We start from the raw sequence: 18,532 nt of genomic DNA, 5'->3' as shown, positions 1-18,532 counted from the left end.
TGATATCTAACATAGAGAACAAAGTCAAGGATTTTATAATCAGTAAAGAAACATTACAGTGAAAAATAGTATACAGCATGTAAATCTGCCTCTTATATATTTGTCCTAATGAAAGTGCTAGCAGTTACTTTAGAAAAATTCTATTGTAGGGCACCTTTTGATTCCAAAGGTTACCTAATAAGGTGAATTGGGTTAAGGGATGGAGTAATGAATATTTGACAAGTTTTCTGGTTATTTACCACTTTCTGAATTGCTCATTTTGTTTCAGAAATTTCCATCTCAGTGAGTTCTAAATTTCCATTATAGAATCTAGAAAATTCAGGGGCTCCTGGATGGCTCAGTCATTTAAGTGGCCGACTTTGGCTCAGGTCATGATTTCATGGTTTGTGGGTTTGGGCCCTATGTTGGGCTTTATAGTAACAGCTTGGAGGCTGGAGCCTGCTTCAAATTCTGTATCTCCCTCTTTCTCTGCTCCTCTCCTACTCATATTCTGTCTCTCTCTGTCTCTGAAAAATAAACATTAAAAAAAATTTTTTTATAAGAATCTGGAAAATTCAGTTCCTTGGTTTTCTTTGAAGTTCAGTCATGGAAGGGCACCTGGGTGGCTCAGTCGGTTAAGCATCTGACTTTAGCTCAGGTCATGATCTCATAGCTTGTGGGTTTGAGCCTCAGGCTGTATGCTGACAGCTTAGAGCTGCTTCGGATTCTGTGTCTCCCTCTCTCTCTGCCCTTCCCCACTCGTGCTCTGTCTCTCTTAAAAATAAATAGATGTTAAAAAAAAAAATAAAGTTCAGGCATGGAATTTGACATAGGTGCAGTACATTCACTCATACTCAGAAATGAACTTGAGAAAAGATGGTTGGCATACAATCTGTTTTGCTGGCAGTAATGGCAGAGTCAATTTACTGATTCAGAAGTGGCACTGGTGTGGTGGCAGAAGCAGATGTAGTAAAATTTAGTTTCCAGCAGCATCTGAAATGTAGCATCTTTTGTTCCATGGTGATAGAAGTGATGGCAGTTTCTTGTAGGGGCCAACAGGCAGCAGCAGTTTTCATCATCAAGCCAGTTTTGTGGTATGGATTTGTACATTGTTCCTGGAAGCTTAGCCTTAAGCATGCCTGATTCTTAAGCCCTTACAATAATTGCATGAGTTAGACCAAAAACCTTTTTAATAAATGCCTTTTCTGCTTAATCAGCCAGAGTCAGCTTCTGTTACTTTTAACTAAGAACATCAGAAGTTGTTACCAAAAGTGAGGTGCTGTGCGATTAGTTGAATGGAAGGCACAGACACAGGTGGATATGACTGTTATGGATCTCACCTTTACAGTCTTTAGGCTGGTGGCCTTTGTTATGTAGTGATGAAACATGAGGTAAGTGCCTCGTAGTGTTTCTTGAAACACACCAAGTACCAGCTGAAGCTATAGGAATAAGAGAAATAACCAGAATGTCATGGTGTTCTGGTTATATCTTCCTGCTTTCAGCAGAATATTGAAAAAGAGAATGAATGCAGATTAAGCTAGTTGCTACGAAGCAAAGATGGAAGGAAGTGCTGTTTTGCTAAGGGCACTTTTCTGTCTGTGTCCTGATGGAGAATCCTATACTTTAGATTTAGAGTCTTGCAGTGTTGAAGATGAGAATTGCTCTTACCTACTAACACTATAGCCAATACAAGCCGGGGCTTTTGAGTTCTGACATGAAATAAGATCCTTGCCTCAAGCCATTCTCATTTGTCAGGCAAAGATCAGATATACAGTGCATTTACTCACTGGAGCCTATAGTTTTTCATTACTTTAAGAAATATGCATTAGGGGCACCTGGGTGGCTCAGTCGGTTAAGCGGCCGACTTCGGCTCAGGTCATGATCTCACGGTCCGTGAGTTCGAGCCCCGCGTCGGGCTCTGTGCTGACAGCTCAGAGCCTGGAGCCTGTTTCAGATTCTGTGTCTCCCTCTCTCTCTGCCCCTCCCCTGTTCATGCTCTGTCTCTCTCTGTCTCAAAAATAAATAAATGTTAAAAAAAATTAAAAAAAAAAAAAAAAGAAATATGCATTAATCTAAGGATTGGGGAATGGGCAGAACGTAGAGGCCATTACCAAAGAATGAAAATCTTCATGCTTAAAAACCTATGACTACCTATACATGGAAATGACTAGAAAAAAAAATAAATTTGGAGCTTATAAAGTTTTTAAATGAATTATATTGCCAAGAAACCCCAAGTCTGGCTAGCTCACTTTAACTCTTAAGGCCATCCCTGGACCCTTGAACACATATCAATAGCAAGTGGATTGTGAAAGCTTCACAGTCTCAACGAAGAGGATCTTCCCCAGTATCCCACCTCTGGACAAGGATGCCCCTAGCATACGGAACCAGGAGCCTTGAAGAAGAGAGGACAGGAGAAGGTCTTTTAGTCTCCCACAAAACAGGATAGGTGCTGCCAGATTGGCTAACTAGGGAATATATCGCTTGGCAAAAGCAAGAAGTCCTTGCTCTTCCTGTCCAGCAGGATTTAGGATTTGCTGTGGTACAGTGACTGCTGTGTTTCCTATTCCAGTTTTTCATTGCTGTGTCTATACTACCATGTGAGCCCTGGGTAGACCTAAGGGAAAGACTAGTACATCAGCCAGAAATACTTGATTTAAACCTGGTGGATAAGACTTTGGGGGTTGTAAATGGATATATTCTGTGTATGCACCAAAGGGTATATATTCATGTTGTGTAGACAGGAGGGTGGACCACTTGTATTCACTATCCATTCCTTCTTACTAGCTGAAAACTTTTGTTCAGGGTGCAGTGTGCCAAGACAAAAAAAAAAAAAAAAGGTTATTTCTCAGGCGACAGGACACCTTTCTGGCCAACATAAGCAGTTGTGTACTGGATGCTGCTTGCAAGAAAGCTATTGTTTTCCTGTTAAAAAGTCATAAACCAACCTAGCTCTCACCTTTTGCCCTTTTCCCTTCTCCTTGCCTGGAGAGCAGATGTGATGTCACAGCAGCAGTAAAGACAAAAACCACGCATGAAGGATAGCACAACAGGAATGTAAAAAGAGCCTGGCTTCTTAGTGGTAGTAAAGACCCGTAGTAGCCCAGGACTGCCTTAATTCGTATTTCTTGATATGTGAGAAAATTAAATCTCTTACTTTTTTAAACTACTGTTTGTTGTACTTTTGGTTAATGTCTTTTCCACCAGACTGTAGACTCTTTGAAGCTGAATAGGCTTTTTTTTTTTTAAATTGAAGTATAATTGACATATAACATTATTAGTTTCATTTCTACAACATGATTCCATATTTGTACATATGGCAAAATGACCACCACAATAAGTCTAGTTAATGTCTGTCCTCTACATAGTTACAAATTGTTTTTCTTGAGATAAGGACTTTTAAGATGTACTCTTAGTAGCTTTCAAATACAGTATTATTAACTATTGTTACCATGCTGTCCTGAAAAGACTATTATATATTCATCTCTGCATCTTCATTTCATGATGTAATGTTCAGCATAAAATAGGCACATATATGTTTGATAAGTGAAACAATTTATTGCCATTGTTACTAAGTTAAAACCTAATCTATAATTTGCTCTCTGGTGATATCTCCCAAGATTTGGTAAAAGCAGATGAGATATAAAATATTTATTTAACTGGTTTTCATTTCAGTAAGCCACATTTACGACCTGGCTCATAAGAACATTATTTTTAGTTAGATCAGTTATATTTTCCTTTCGAATTAAATTTATTTTAGTGACACCTTTTAGAATTTTTTTTTTTAGTAATTCAAATTTACAGAAAAGATGCAAGAGAAGTTGAAGGGTATGGATACTTCCTTTACTGAAATTTCACAAATGCTAACATTTACCACATTTGCTTTATTATTCCTCCCTCATTTTTTTTCCTGGATGTTCTGACAGTACATTGCAGACATAATGCCTCTTTACCCCCAAATGATCATTTTTAAAATCATGATAGCCCGCTAAGATTATATTTGGAGAAAGAGTGTATTTCTTAAAAATACTTTCATATATATTTGCTAAACTTGCAAGGAGATTCTCTTATAAAACCACAGTATAATTATCAAAACCACAATATTAACATTGATACAACTGTATCATTTGCATGTTTTCATTTGTCCTAACTTGTCTTCCATACCAGAAGAAAAAAATTTTCCTTCTGGTCTAGGATCCATTGAGGATCACACAAATAGCATTTAGTCACCATGTTTTTTAGTCTTAATCTGAAGCAATTCCTCAATCTTTCTTTCTTTCATGACCATGATTTTTTTTGAGAGAGAGACAAAAACAGAGAGCACGAGTGGGGGAGAGGGGGAGAGAGAGAATTCTTTCAAAAATTTTTTTAACATTTGTTTGTTTTTGTGAGAGAGAGAGAAAGAGAGCATGAGCAGGGGAGAGGCGGAGACAGAGGGAGACACAATCTGAAGCGGGCTCCAGGCTCCATGCTGACACCACAGAGCCCAACACGAGGCTTGAACTCACAAACTGCGAGATCATAACCTGAGCTGAAGTCAGACGCTTAACCAGCTGAGCTACCCAGGTGCCCCGAGAGAGAGTGAGAGAGAGAGAGAGAGAGAGGGAGGGGGAGAGAGGGAGAGAGGGGAGAGAGGGAGAGAGGGAGAGAGAGAGGGAGGGGGGGGGAGAGAGAGAGAGAGAGAGAGAGAGAGAGAGAGAGAGAGACAAGTTTTAAGCAGCCTCCACGCTCAGCTTGGAGTCTGATGCAGGGCTCCATTCCATGACCCTGGGATCATGACCTGAGCTGAAATCAAGGGTTGGACACTCAACCTACTGAGCCACCCAGGGGCCCCTGACAGAGTAGGCACCTGACAGAGTATACCCAAGTTATTTCATAGAAAGTGATGTGAGCATTTTTTTTTATCATGATACCTGAATTAACCTCTTCAGGGAAAAAAAGGGAAAATCAATGGTCTCAAAATTTTGGATCTCAGTTGACCTTCAGCAAGATATGTTACTGAAGACTCATATTTTTTGTTGTTGTTGTTTAACTGTGTTTCTCAGTGGGGAACTGTTGACATTTTCAACAGGATAGTTCTTCACTGCACCAAATTGTCCCATACATCCCTGGCTCCTACCCACTAAATGCAGGCAGCATTCTTCAGTTGGTGTGACCACCCAAAACACCCCCATGTGAGAACTACTATTCTGTAAAATTTAGGATCTTTAAATTAGAGAAACAGTCTTGCTTTTTATATAATAGGCATTTAAACAAATTTCCTGTTGATTATTTTAATTATCAGTAATCTGTCATCAGATAGGTGATAATGTGCTTTAGCCTAATTCTGTTCACGTAATTAGTTATACTTAATAAATGATAAAAGGTTCAGTTGATCATATATGTTTTAATATAATCTGAAATGAGAATTCTGTTAACAGTTTCCATTTAAAATCAAGGACTTCACCCTAGAAATTAACGCAAGTATTTATGGAAGATCTACCTTAAAATTCAATATTTTACTGTTAAAAAGTTTAGGGGGAAATGAATGTATGTTCATTTTCATGATGTCAATTACTCTTTTTGTTTTTCTTTCAGAATTGGTCCCTAGGAAAGAACTCCTTATAGAAAATGTGCCATACTGTGATGCACCAACTCAGAAAAAATGAGTTTTCTAGGATAAACTCAAGCTTTGTAGTTTTTAATCTTAAATATATAACTCTGGCAAAAGTTTTGGAAATGGAAATATTCCTCTTAGAACTGGCCTGTTGAAAATGAATGAAGTATTGCATCATAATTAAATTTCACATTAAAAGAACATTGCTGAAAACTGCAGAACATAGTTAAATATTTCTAGACAGCATTAGATAAGAAGACCTGTAATTTGCATATAAAATCAAAATTTATAAAGTAAAATGAACGCTTAGGGAGGCATGTCATACTCATTTCTCTTTGACCTTGATGAGTATTTTAGTCTCACCATAACTAAGAGTGCAGTGTTTTGACAAGTTGGTGGGTTTTCCTCCCATGTGAAATGAAACTGTTAGATTAAAATTATTAGATTAAATTTATGATTAGTCCCACAAACCTTAAATTAGTAAAAAATCATAGCATATACCAACTCTCTATAGAAAGCGGCCTTTGTTTCCTGTAAAGCATTGACATTATTTCTGTAATTATTCTAAAAAATAATTATACACTTTCGTTTCAGAGGTAGAGTATCTCTCTGTTCCTGTAAAGACATTTTTTTTCATAAGTCTTCTGAAGATAGATGAATAAAATATCAAAATCACCTAGGATCACTGTGGAATAAATCCGAATTTTTTTAGGAAGGAGTGACCCTTGATCAAACTATATAATATAGCCTTAGTAGAAATAGCTGTACTTAGACATAGCTAGACTTTATAATGAAAATGTAACACATGGCTCCATTCTTTCCATTTTAATCAATAAACTTAAATGGCTTCTTTTTTTCCCCACATGTCCCATCCCTCCCTGACAAGATTGGGAATATCACAGAACAGTTTGTCATTGTACCCTCTAATGGTAGGAATTATAAAATTGTATTTAATAATCTTCTTGTTTTTCTTTTATCTGTGTGTCTTTACCATTCTCTGTTCTTAGTGAACAGTGTGTTCTTTCCTAATTCCCTGATAAGTTTTCCCAATAACAATACAGAGTTTTAAATTTTTGCAAGATTCTTTTTTTTCTTTAATATTTATTTTTGAGAGAGAGCACAAACAGGGGAGGGGCAGAGAGAGAGAGAGAGAGAGAAGGCGAGTGAGAATCCAAAATTGATTTTGCTCTGACAACAGGGCTCGAATCCATGAACTGTAAGATCATGAGCAGAGCTGAAACCAAGAGGCAGACGCTTAATCAACTGAGCTACCCACGCACCCGTAAAATTTTTGCAAGATTCTTGATGCAAGCTTTGTTTGTTGGCAAAACATGGATATATCCATTCTGGATATGAAATGTTAGGTTTTAACATAATTTAATTTTAAAACATAATAAAATAATTTAATTTTAGAAAATCAAAGATTTTTCTAAATTCCTTAGACATATTATACTTAACATTAAGCCATCGACTATCTTTAATGCCTTCTAATACTTTTGAGGAGAGTAGTTAGTAGTCTGTGAAATGGTTTATACATGTCAAAAGATTTGCTATGTTAGTTTTTCATCTCCTATGTATATTTGTTACTTATGTGGAAATTATACCTACATAAAAATAAAAGTTGTTTGCTATTTGAAATGTGCCTTTATAAAAGTATGCTGAAAGTTGTCATAATACCATCACTGGTAATTTTCCTGACTTACTACTGTTTCATTAAGTATATTATATATTTTAAGGAAAGTTGCCTGACCTAGGTTAATTTAACATATTTTAATTATTTCCGTATTATTGAACAGTTTTAGCAGTTCTTAGCTTTCTCTCTTTAATCTTAATTCCCTTGTTCAATTCTTCACTCACATTAATTTAAATATCTCAACAGGGTTTTTTTTTTTTTTAATAGTTACCATTAAGAGCAATAGAGGTTAATAATTCATAGGTTTATTTTATTAAAGTAGTGGCTTTGAGATTTTCTCCAAGATACATGTTTTAGATATATAAGAGAAAAGATCTGTTTATATTAGCAAACAAAACTATAAAATAGAAATAGATTTTTTAGAGGTTCCTGGATGGCTCAGTCGGTTAAGCTGCTAACTCTTGATTTTGGCTTGAGTCATGATCTCATGGTTTGTGAGATTGAGCTTTGCACTGGGCTCCGCACTGCAGTGCAGAACCTGTTAGGGATTCTCTATCCCGTCTCTGTCTGTCCTCCTTGAGCAGATAATAAATAAATTTAAAAAAAAAAAAAAGGAAATGGACTTTTTTTAAAAAAAGCTGTAACTTAAAAATGAAAGATATACTATGTTCCTAGATGGGACAATTGAAAATTATGGAAGTGAACAGTTCTTTAAATGTTACCTATCAAAATCCCCAAAGATTGGAAGTCTGTCTAAATAAAAATATATAACTTGTACACTCTGTGAAAGCTACTATAAATAAAGTTTACAGAAGATACTTGCTACCAACATAATGATTAAAATAGTTAAGATGTGGGGCGCTTTGGTGGTCAGTCAGTTAAGCTTCAGACTTCAGCTCAGGTCATGATGTGGCAGTTTGTGAGTTCAGACACCATGTCAGGCTCTGTGCTGACAGCTCAGAGCCTGGAGCGTGCTTCAGATTCTGTCTGTCTGTCTCTGTCTGTCTCTCTCTCTCTCAAAAGTAAACATTAAAAAGATAGTTAAGATGTAAATGTTCCTATGACTCAGTAAAAGATAACTCAGTGGAAAATGATCAAATGATATAAATTAAAAGTTCACAGAAGAAGAAATATTAAGCCTCACTAGTGATCAGAGAAATGTAAATTAAAACAAAATGAAACCATTTTGTTCATCAAATTTGCAAAAGCTAAAGAAGCTCAAGATACCCAATATTTTTAAAGGTCATAGGGTGTGAGGAAATGGGCAATCTCATATTTCTGGAAAGGATGTAAGTGATAGGGCTTTTTTGAAAGGAAAATTGACATCAAAATTTAAAATAAATATATTGTTCAGTCTTTATGTCAGTAGCACACAGGAGTGCTAATAAATGAACACTCAGATATATTTACAGAAATTTCTGTAACATTATTTATAATTAAAAAAAATTGATAATAGCCTAAATTTCCAAACTTGGGGCGGAGAATTAAAGGAAATAGAGTTCTGGGATACTACACAACAGTTCAAAAATTGATGCAAAATATATATATTGTCAACTGAAAGAAGCAAGTCACAGAATATATGTTCTCTATGAATCCATTTACATACAAAAGAACTACTTTGCACAGGTTTGTGCATATACAGTAAAATCTTGGGTTGCGAGTAACTTGTTCTGTGAGTGTTCCACAAGACGAGCAAACATTTCTAATAAATACTAACTTGATAAACGAGCAATGTTCTGCAGTATGTGTAGTACATGATGCCGAATGTCACATGATCACAACTGAGCCGATGGTTCTTGAAATTCACTTAGGTATACAAGTGCTTTGGATTATAAGCATGTTTCTGGAATGAATTATACTTGTAAACCAAGGTTTTACTGTATATACAAATGAATAGAAATATACATGCTTAATGTTACTACAGTTGACCTTTGAACAACAAGGGCTTGAACTGCACAGATCCACTTATACATAGACTTTTTTTTATAGAGTACAATACTATAAATGTATTTTCTTGTCTTTATGATTTTCTTAATATTTTCTCTAGCTTTTTTTTTTTAAAGAATACAGTATATAATGCTTGTATAAAATATGTGTTAATCAACTGTTACTGTTAAGGCCAACAAGTAGGCTATTAGTTATGTTTTGAGGCATATCAAAAGTTATATGTGGATTTTTGACTGCACAAAGTTCAGCTCCCCTAACCCCCATATTGTTCAAGGGCCAAGTGTAGGTAGGTAGGAAAATAAGATTTGATGAAAGGACTGATAAATTGAGGATTTTTATTAGGATAACTCTTGCATGTTTAAATATTTTTTACAGTGAGTGTATCAATGTATAATTTTTAAAGGACAGTACTTAAGCTGCTAGTGATTTATTTATTTTTTTTTTTAATTTATTTTTTTTTTTTTAACGTTTATTTTTGGGACAGAGAGAGACAGAGCATGAACTGGGGAGGGGCAGAGAGAGAGGGAGACACAGAATCGGAAGCAGGCTCCAGGCTCTGAGCCATCAGCCCAGAGCCTGATGCAGGGCTCGAACTCACGGACCGTGAGATCGTGACCTGAGCTGAAGTTGGACGCTTAACCGACTGAGCCACCCAAGCGCCCCTAGTGATTTATTTAAAACTTAATTATCAAATAGTTCAGATATCAGCATCTAGTGTATGAGACACTCATGAGCCTAATTCCCACATTTGACAGATGTTAACATTTTGCCATATTTGTTTAAAGAGCTCCTTCCTTGTGAGACACAAAACCTTAAAAAGTTAAAGTCCCACCTCTCTTTTCTTTTGCCTGCCTCTTTTCAGGTATAATTACTGTTTTACAGTTAATGGATATCATTCCCATACTTGTTTTTATACTTTTACCAAATGTGCATGTGTTCAAAACAATATATAGTGTTGTTTTGTGGTTTTAAAATGAAAATAAATGGTGTTATACTTTATGTGTTCTCGAGCTTATTTTCATCATACATGAGGTTTTAGAGATTATTTTTAAAAATTTTTTATATGAGATCTATTTTGTTGCATAAATAGCTAGGTCTTTTATGTCTTATTCCATTGTAAGAATAAACTAGTTTATCCATGTCTCTTGATGAACAGTAGTATTGTTTTGTTTTTGTTTTTTTTTGTTTTTTTTTTCTTTTCTTTTAATTTTTTAACGTTTATTTATTTATTTATTTTTTCCTTTATAATCCTTTTTATTTTTTTTTTTATTTTTTAATATATGAAATTTACTGTCAAATTGGTTTCCATACAACACCCAGTGCTCATCCCAAAAGGTGCCCTCCTCAATACCCATCACCCACCCTGCCCTCCCTCCCACCCCCCATCAACCCTCAGTTTGTTCTCAGTTTTTAACAGTCTCTTATGCTTTGGCTCTCTCCCACTCTAACCTCTTTTTTTTTTTTTTTTTTTCCTTCCCCTCCCCCATGGGTTTCTGTTATGTTTCTCAGGATCCACATAAGAGTGAAACCATATGGTATCTGTCTTTCTCTGTATGGCTTATTTCACTTAGCATCACACTCTCCAGTTCCATCCATGTTGCTACAAAAGGCCATATTTCATTTTTTCTCATTGCCACGTAGTATTCCATTGTGTATATAAACCACAATTTCTTTATCCATCCATCAGTTGATGGACATTTAGGCTCTTTCCATACTTTGGCTATTGTTGAGAGTGCCGCTATAAACATTGGGGTACAGGTGCCCCTATGCATCAGTACTCCTGTATCCCTTGGATAAATTCCTAGCAGTGCTATTGCTGGGTCATAGGGTAGGTCTATTTTTAACTTTCTGAGGAACCTCCACGCTGCTTTCCAGAGCGGCTGCACCAATTTGCATTCCCACCAACAGTGCAAGAGGGTTCCTGTTTCTCCACATCCTCTCCAGCATCTATAGTCTCCTGATTTCTTCATTTTGGCCACTCTGACTGGCGTGAGGTGGTATCTGAGTGTGGTTTTGATTTGTATTTCCCTGATAAGGAGCGACGTTGAACATCTTTTCATGTGCCTGTTGGCCATCCGGATGTCTTCTTTAGAGAAGTGTCTATTCATGTTTTCTGCCCATTTCTTCACTGGGTTATTTGTTTTTCGGGTGTGGAGTTTGATGAGCTCTTTATAGATTTTGGATACTAGCCCTTTGTCCGATGTGTCATTTGCAAATATCTTTTCCCATTCCGTTGGTTGCCTTTTAGTTTTGTTGGTTGTTTCCTTTGCTGTGCAGAAGCTTTTTATCTTCATAAGGTCCCAGTAATTCACTTTTGCTTTTAATTCCCTTGCCTTTGGGGATGTGCCGAGTAAGAGATTGCTACGGCTGAGGTCAGAGAGGTCTTTTCCTGCTTTCTCCTCTAGGGTTTTGATGGTTTCCTGTCTCACATTCAGGTCCTTTATCCATTTTGAGTTTATTTTTGTGAATGGTGTGAGAAAGTGGTCTAGTTTCAACCTTCTGCATGTTGCTGTCCAGTTCTCCCAGCACCATTTGTTAAAGAGACTGTCTTTTTTCCATTGGATGTTCTTTCCTGCTTTGTCAAAGATGAGTTGGCCATACGTTTGTGGGTCTAGTTCTGGGGTTTCTATTCTATTCCATTGGTCTATGTGTCTGTTTTTATGCCAATACCATGCTGTCTTGATGATGACAGTTTTGTAGTAGAGGCTAAAGTCTGGGATTGTGATGCCTCCTGCTTTAGTCTTCTTCTTCAAAATTACTTTGGCTATTCGGGGCCTTTTGTGGTTCCATATGAATTTTAGGATTGCTTGTTCTAGTTTCGAGAAGAATGCTGGTGCAATTTTGATTGGGATTGCATTGAATGTGTAGATAGCTTTGGGTAGTATTGACATTTTGACAATATTTATTCTTCCAATCCATGAGCAGGGAATGTCTTTCCATTTCTTTATATCTTCTTCAATTACCTGCATAAGCTTTCTATAGTTTTCAGCATACAGATCTTTTACATCTTTGGTTAGATTTATTCCTAGGTATTTTATGCTTCTTGGTGCAATTGTGAATGGGATCAGTTTCTTCATTTGTCTTTCTGTTGCTTCATTGTTAGTGTATAAGAATGCAACTGATTTCTGCACATTGATTTTGTATCCTGCAACTTTGCTGAATTCATGTATCAGTTCTAGCAGACTTTTGGTGGAGTCTATCGGATTTTCCATGTATAATATCATGTCATCTGCAAAAAGCGAAAGCTTGACTTCATCTTTGCCAATTTTGATGCCTTTGATTTCCTTTTGTTGTCTGATTGCTGATGCTAGAACTTCCAGCACTATATTAAACAGCAGCGGTGACAGTGGGCATCCCTGTCGTGTTCCTGATCTCAGGGAAAAAGCTCTCAGTTTTTCCCCGTTGAGGATGATGTTAGCTGTGGGCTTTTCATAAATGGCCTTTATGATCTTTAAGTATGTTCCTTCTATCCCGACTTTCTCAAGGGTTTTTATTAAGAAAGGGTGCTGGATTTTGTCAAAGGCCTTTTCTGCATCGATTGACAGGATCATATGGTTCTTCTCTTTTTTTTTGTTAATGTGATGTATCACGTTGATCGATTTGCGAATGTTGAACCAGCCCTGCATCCCAGGAATGAATCCCACTTGATCATGGTGAATAATTCTTTTTATATGCTGTTGAATTCGATTTGCTAGTATCTTATTAAGAATTTTTGCATCCATATTCATCAGGGATATTGGCCTGTAGTTCTCTTTTTTCACTGGGTCTCTGTCTGGTTTAGGAATCAAAGTAATACTGGCTTCATAGAATGAGTCTGGAAGTTTTCCTTCCCTTTCTATTTCTTGGAATAGCTTGAGAAGGATAGGTATTATCTCTGCTTTAAATGTCTGGTAGAACTCCCCTGGGAAGCCATCTGGTCCTGGACTCTTATTTGTTGGGAGATTCTTGATAACCGATTCAATTTCTTCGCTGGTTATGGGTCTGTTCAAGCTTTCTATTTCCTCCTGATTGAGTTTTGGAAGAGTGTGGGTGTTTAGAAATTTGTCCATTTCTTCCAGGTTGTCCAATTTGCTGGCATATAATTTTTCATAGTATTCCCTGATAATTGTTTGTATCTCTGAGGGATTGGTTGTCATCATTCCATTTTCATTCATGATTTTATCTATTTGGGTCATCTCCCTTTTCTTTTTGAGAAGCCTGGCTAGAGGTTTGTCAATTTTGTTTATTTTTTCAAAAAACCAACTCTTGGTTTCGTTGATCTGCTCTACAGTTTTTTTAGATTCTATATTGTTTATTTCTGCTCTGATCTTTATTATCTCTCTTCTTCTGCTGGGTTTAGGCTGCCTTTGCTGTTCTGCTTCTATTTCCTTTAGGTGTGCTGTTAGATTTTGTATTTGGGATTTTTCTTGTTTCTTGAGATAGGCCTGGATTGCAATGCATTTTCCTCTCAGGACTGCCTTCGCTGCATCCCAAAGCGTTTGGATTGTTGTATTTTCATTTTCGTTTGTTTCCATATATGTTTTAATTTCTTCTCTAATTGCCTGGTTGACCCACTCATTCGTTAGTAGGGTGTTCTTTAACCTCCATGCTTTTGGAGGTTTTCCAGACTTTTTCCTGTGGTTGATTTCAAGCTTCATAGCATTGTGGTCTGAAAGTATGCATGGTATAATTTCAATTCTTGTAAACTTATGAAGGGCTGTTTTGTGACCCAGTATATGATCTATCTTGGAGAATGTTCCATGTGCACTCGAGAAGAAAGTATATTCTGTTGCTTTGGGATGCAGAGTTCTAAATATATCTGTCAAGTCCATCTGATCCAATGTATCATTCAGGGCCCTTGTTTCTTTATTGACTGTGTGTCTAGATGATCTATCCATTTCTGTAAGTGGGGTGTTAAAGTCCCCTGCAATGACCACATTCTTATCAATAAGGTTGCTTATGTTTATGAGTAATTGTTTTATATATCTGGGGGCTCGGGTATTTGGCGCATAGACATTTATAATAGTTAGCTCTTCCTGGTGGATAGACCCTGTGATTATTATATAATGCCCTTCTTCATCTCTTGTTACAGCCTTTAATTTAAAGTCTAGTTTGTCTGATATAAGTATGGCTACTCCAGCTTTCTTTTGGCTTCCAGGAGCATGATAAATAGTTCTCCATCCCCTCACTCTCAATCTAAAGGTGTCCTCAGATCTAAAATGAGTCTCTTGTAGACAGCAAATAGATGGGTCTTGTTTTTTTATCCATTCTGATACCCTATGTCTTTTAGTTGGCGCATTTAATCCATTTACATTCAGTGTTATTATAGAAAGATACGGGTTTAGAGTCATTGTGATGTCTGTATGTTTTATGCTTGTAGTGATGTCTCTGGTACTTTGTCTCACAGGATCCCCCTTAGGATCTCTTGTAGGGCTAGTTTCGTGGTGACAAATTCCTTCAGTTTTTGTTTGTTTGGGAAGACCTTTATCTCTCCTTCTATTCTAAATGACAGACTTGCTGGATAAAGGATTCTCGGCTGCATATTTTTTCTGTTTAGCACACTGTAGATATCGTGCCAAGCCTTTCTGGCCTGCCAAGTTTCAAAGGAGAGATCAGTCACGAGTCTTATAGGTCTCCCTTTATATGTGAGGGCACGTTTATCCCTTGCTGCTTTCAGAATTTTCTCTTTATCCTTGTATTTTGCCAGTTTCACTATGATATGTCGTGCAGAAGATCGATTCAAGTTACGTCTGAAGGGAGTTCTCTGTGCCTCTTGGATTTCAATGCCTTTTTCCTTCCCCAGTTCAGGGAAGTTCTCAGCTATAATTTGTTCAAGTACCCCTTCAGCACCCTTCCCTCTCTCTTCCTCCTCTGGGATACCAATTATGCGTATATTATTTTTTTTTAGTGTATCACTTAGTTCTCTAATTTTCCCCTCATACTCCTGGATTTTTTTATCTCTCTTTCTTTCAGCTTCCTCTTTCTCCATAACTTTATCTTCTAGTTCACCTATTCTCTCCTCTGCCTCTTCAAGCCGAGCCATCGTGGATTCCATTTTGTTTTGCAATTCGTTTAAAGCGTTTTTCAACTCCTCGTGACTGTTCCTTAGTCCCTCGATCTTTGTGGCAAGAGATTCTCTGCTGTCCTGTATACTGTTTTCAAGCCCAGCGATTAATTTTATGACTATTATTCTAAATTCACTTTCTGTTATATTATTTAAATCCTTTTTGATCAGTTCATTAGCTGTTGTTATTTCCTGGAGATTCTTCTGAGGGGAATTCTTCCGTTTGGTCATTTTGGAGAGTCCCTGGCGTGGTGAGGACCTGCAGTGCACTTCCCCTGTGCTATGGTGTATAACTGGAGTTAGTGGGCGGGGCCGCAGTCCAACCCTATGTCTGCCCCCAGCCCACTGCTGGGGCCACAGTCAGACTGGTGTGTGCCTTCTCTTCCCCTCTCCTAGGGGCGGGATTCACTGTGGGGTGGCGTGTCCCGTCTGGGCTACTTGCACACTGCCAGGCTTGTGGTGCTGGGGATCTGGCGTATTAGCTGGGGTGGGTAGGCAAGGTGCACGGGGGCAGGAGGGGCAGGCTTAGCTCGCTTCTCCTTAGGTGATCCACTTCAGGAGGGGCCCTGTGGCAGCGGGAGGGAGTCAGATCCACTGCCGGAGGTTTGGCTCCGCAGAAGCACAGAGTTGGGTGTTTGCGCGGAGCGAGCAAGTTCCCTGGCAGGAACTGGTTCCCTTTGGGATTTTGGCTGGGGGATGGGCGGGGGAGATGGCGCTGGCGCCTTTGTTCCCCGCCAAGCTGAGCTCTGCCGTCCGGGGGCTCAGCAGCTCTCCCTCCCTTTGTCCTCCAGCCTTCCTGCTTTCCGAGCAGAGCTGTTAACTTATGACCTCCCAGACGCTAAGTCGCGCTTGCTGTGGGAACACAGTCTGTCCGGCCCCTCCGCTTTTGCCAGCCAGACTCGGGGGCTCTGCTTGGCCGGCGAGCCGCCCCTCCGCCCCGGCTCCCTCCCGCCAGTCCGTGGAGCGCGCACCGCCTCGCCGCCCTTCCTACCCTCTTCCGTGGGCCTCTAGTCTGCGCTTGACTCCGGAGACTCCCTTCTGCTAATCCTCTGGCGGTTTTCTGGGTTCTTTAGGCAGGTGTAGGTGGAATCTAAGTGATCGGCAGGACGCACTGTGAGCCCCGCGTCCTCCTACGCCGCCATCTTCCGGAACCCCCTTGTTTTGTTTTTTGATATTGCAAACAAATTTATCAAAGATTCCAGCATGTGGATTTTGTACCCAAAGTTTACCTGAATATACACAAGGAAACAGAACCGTTGAGTCATAGGGTATGTACATACTCAATTCTTGCTAGAATTTTTAAATTGTTCTTCTTTTTTTTTTTTTTTTTAATGTTAGAGAACACAAGCAGGGAAGAGGGGCAGAGGAAGAGAGAGAATTTTAAGCAGGCTCCACACTTAGCATGGATCCCAGTGGCAGGGCTCGATCCCACATCCCTGGGATCATGACCTGAGCCAAAATAAAGAGTTGGTTGCTCACCTGACTGAGCCACCCAGGTAACTCTTAAATTGTTCTTTAAAGTAGTTGTACCACTTTATATTCTAGTCAACACTGTATGAGAAGCCCCATTTTTCCATATCTTCACTGTTAGTGTTATATAGGACTTTTCACATTTTTGTCAAATATTTGGATATGAAATGGTATCATTTTTTTTTAAGTTTATTTATTTTCAGAGAGACAGTATGAGTGGGGGAGGGCAGTGAGGGAGGGAGAATCCAAAGCAGGCTCCATGCTGCCTCACAGAGCCTGGTGAAGAGCTTGAACCCACAAAACCCTGAGATCATGACCTGAGCCAAAACGAAGAGTCAGACGCTCAACTGACTGAGCCACCCAGGTGCCCCATGAAATGGTATCATGTTTTAATTTGGATTTCTGTATTACTGGTGAGATCATCTTGTACTTACTGGTCATTACAGTTTTCCTTTATGAATGTGTGTTCATATCCTTTGTCCTCCTTTTTCTTTTGGATTGTCTGGCTCTTTCTCACTAATCCTTTTTATATGTTCTGGGTACTAATCTTGTGTTTGTTATCTGTAAATGCTTTCTTCCATAACGTGACTTGTCTTTTAACACTGTTTATCATCAACCTGTATTATGGGAGTTTATTTTAGTGTATCCATTTTAAAAGATTTTTTATTAATTTTGCTTTTGTACCTTTTTAAATAATATACTCCATAGGCATAAAGATGTTCTAAAACATTTTCCTCTGAACATTAAGGTTTTGCTTTCTATATTTGGGACTTAATGCCATCTAGAATTTATTTTTATTTATATATGAGGGAGGGATTTAGTTTTACCTTTTTTATTGGAAAATTTTGCCTCAGGATCATTTACTGGATAATCCATCCTTTTTCTGATTACGTGTAAAAGAACTTTGATCATATCTCAAGTTACAATATATTAGAATCATTTAAGGACATAGCTATTTACGGACTTGGTTTCTACAATTATCCCTCTTCTCCACCAAATCTCCCCCCCCCCCCCCACTGGATTGTTCTCAATGGCATTCAACATTCCAGAATATTTCCTTTGTTTAAAAAAAACTTTATTGAACCCACCTCTGCCCTCTAGCTTCAACACTACATTTTTCTGCAGTTTTTACTAAGAGGTTTCTGTCCTTATCAGCACTTCTCTCCCCATTCTATCTTATACAGACCCCACTCAAGGCTTAATCTCTACCACTGCAATCAAACCCTTCTTGTCCCAGTTACTGGTGACCTCCACTTAGAAGTCCAAAGGTCAGTTTTTAGTTCTTATTTTATTCATCCTCTCAGTAGCAGTTGGCATAATCAATCATTCCCTCTTTTTTGAACAGAGACCTAGACACTCATTTACTATAAACCTATTGTATGATACAAACATGGACCCAAGTAACAAAAATGCCTGCCTTGTCTTCTATTTGTTATTTTAGAGCCACTCTCCTCCTTTCTTGACCCTGGTCTCAGCCTCCTCTGTGAGGACTGACTGTGTAAACCAGCTCCAAGTGGCTTCTGTACTTTCTGACTTTTGGTTGGTTGGGCTAATGGGGGATGCTGGCAGGTATCAGGAGGGAGGAAAATGAGGGCAGTTATTTATCTGTCTGACTGTATCCCTGAGAAGTTGCCTCAGGCTGTACTATCCTCAAAGCTTCTCTCAAGGTGGGTTCTGTACAGTTCTTGCCTTCCAGTTTGCGTAAGAGCTTCCCTTTCCTTTTTAGGCCTGGGGTTGCAACAGCTTATCTGCTACTATCCACATGGGTTCCCCTACACTCAAAGTTTTATAAATAGTGACTTTACATGTAAATCTTTCTCAAACTTCCATATTTTTTTTTCAAACTGCCATATTTTAATTCACTAAT

General features: G+C 38.3%; 2 protein-coding genes across 3 annotated transcripts in view; both read left to right on the top strand.

Moving 5' to 3' along the window:
- Positions 1–5,793, top strand: part of LYRM7 (LYR motif containing 7) — a 29,934-nt gene extending 24,141 nt beyond the window's left edge. The window contains exon 5 of the mRNA XM_053907513.1: positions 5,554–5,793. Coding sequence (XP_053763488.1) covers positions 5,554–5,624 — 71 coding nt within the window. The 3' untranslated portion in view covers positions 5,625–5,793. The remainder of the gene's footprint in view (positions 1–5,553) is intronic.
- CDC42SE2 (CDC42 small effector 2) overlaps positions 1–18,532 on the top strand; it is a 200,115-nt gene that overhangs the window by 11,395 nt on the left and 170,188 nt on the right. The window lies entirely within an intron of this gene.

The sequence above is a fragment of the Panthera pardus genome, unplaced genomic scaffold, assembly GCF_024362965.1.
Source record: "Panthera pardus isolate Hobbes unplaced genomic scaffold, ASM2436296v1 HiC_scaffold_2, whole genome shotgun sequence".
Classification (NCBI taxonomy): Eukaryota; Metazoa; Chordata; class Mammalia; order Carnivora; family Felidae; genus Panthera; species Panthera pardus.
This window is presented reverse-complemented; position numbering and strand designations above follow the sequence as displayed.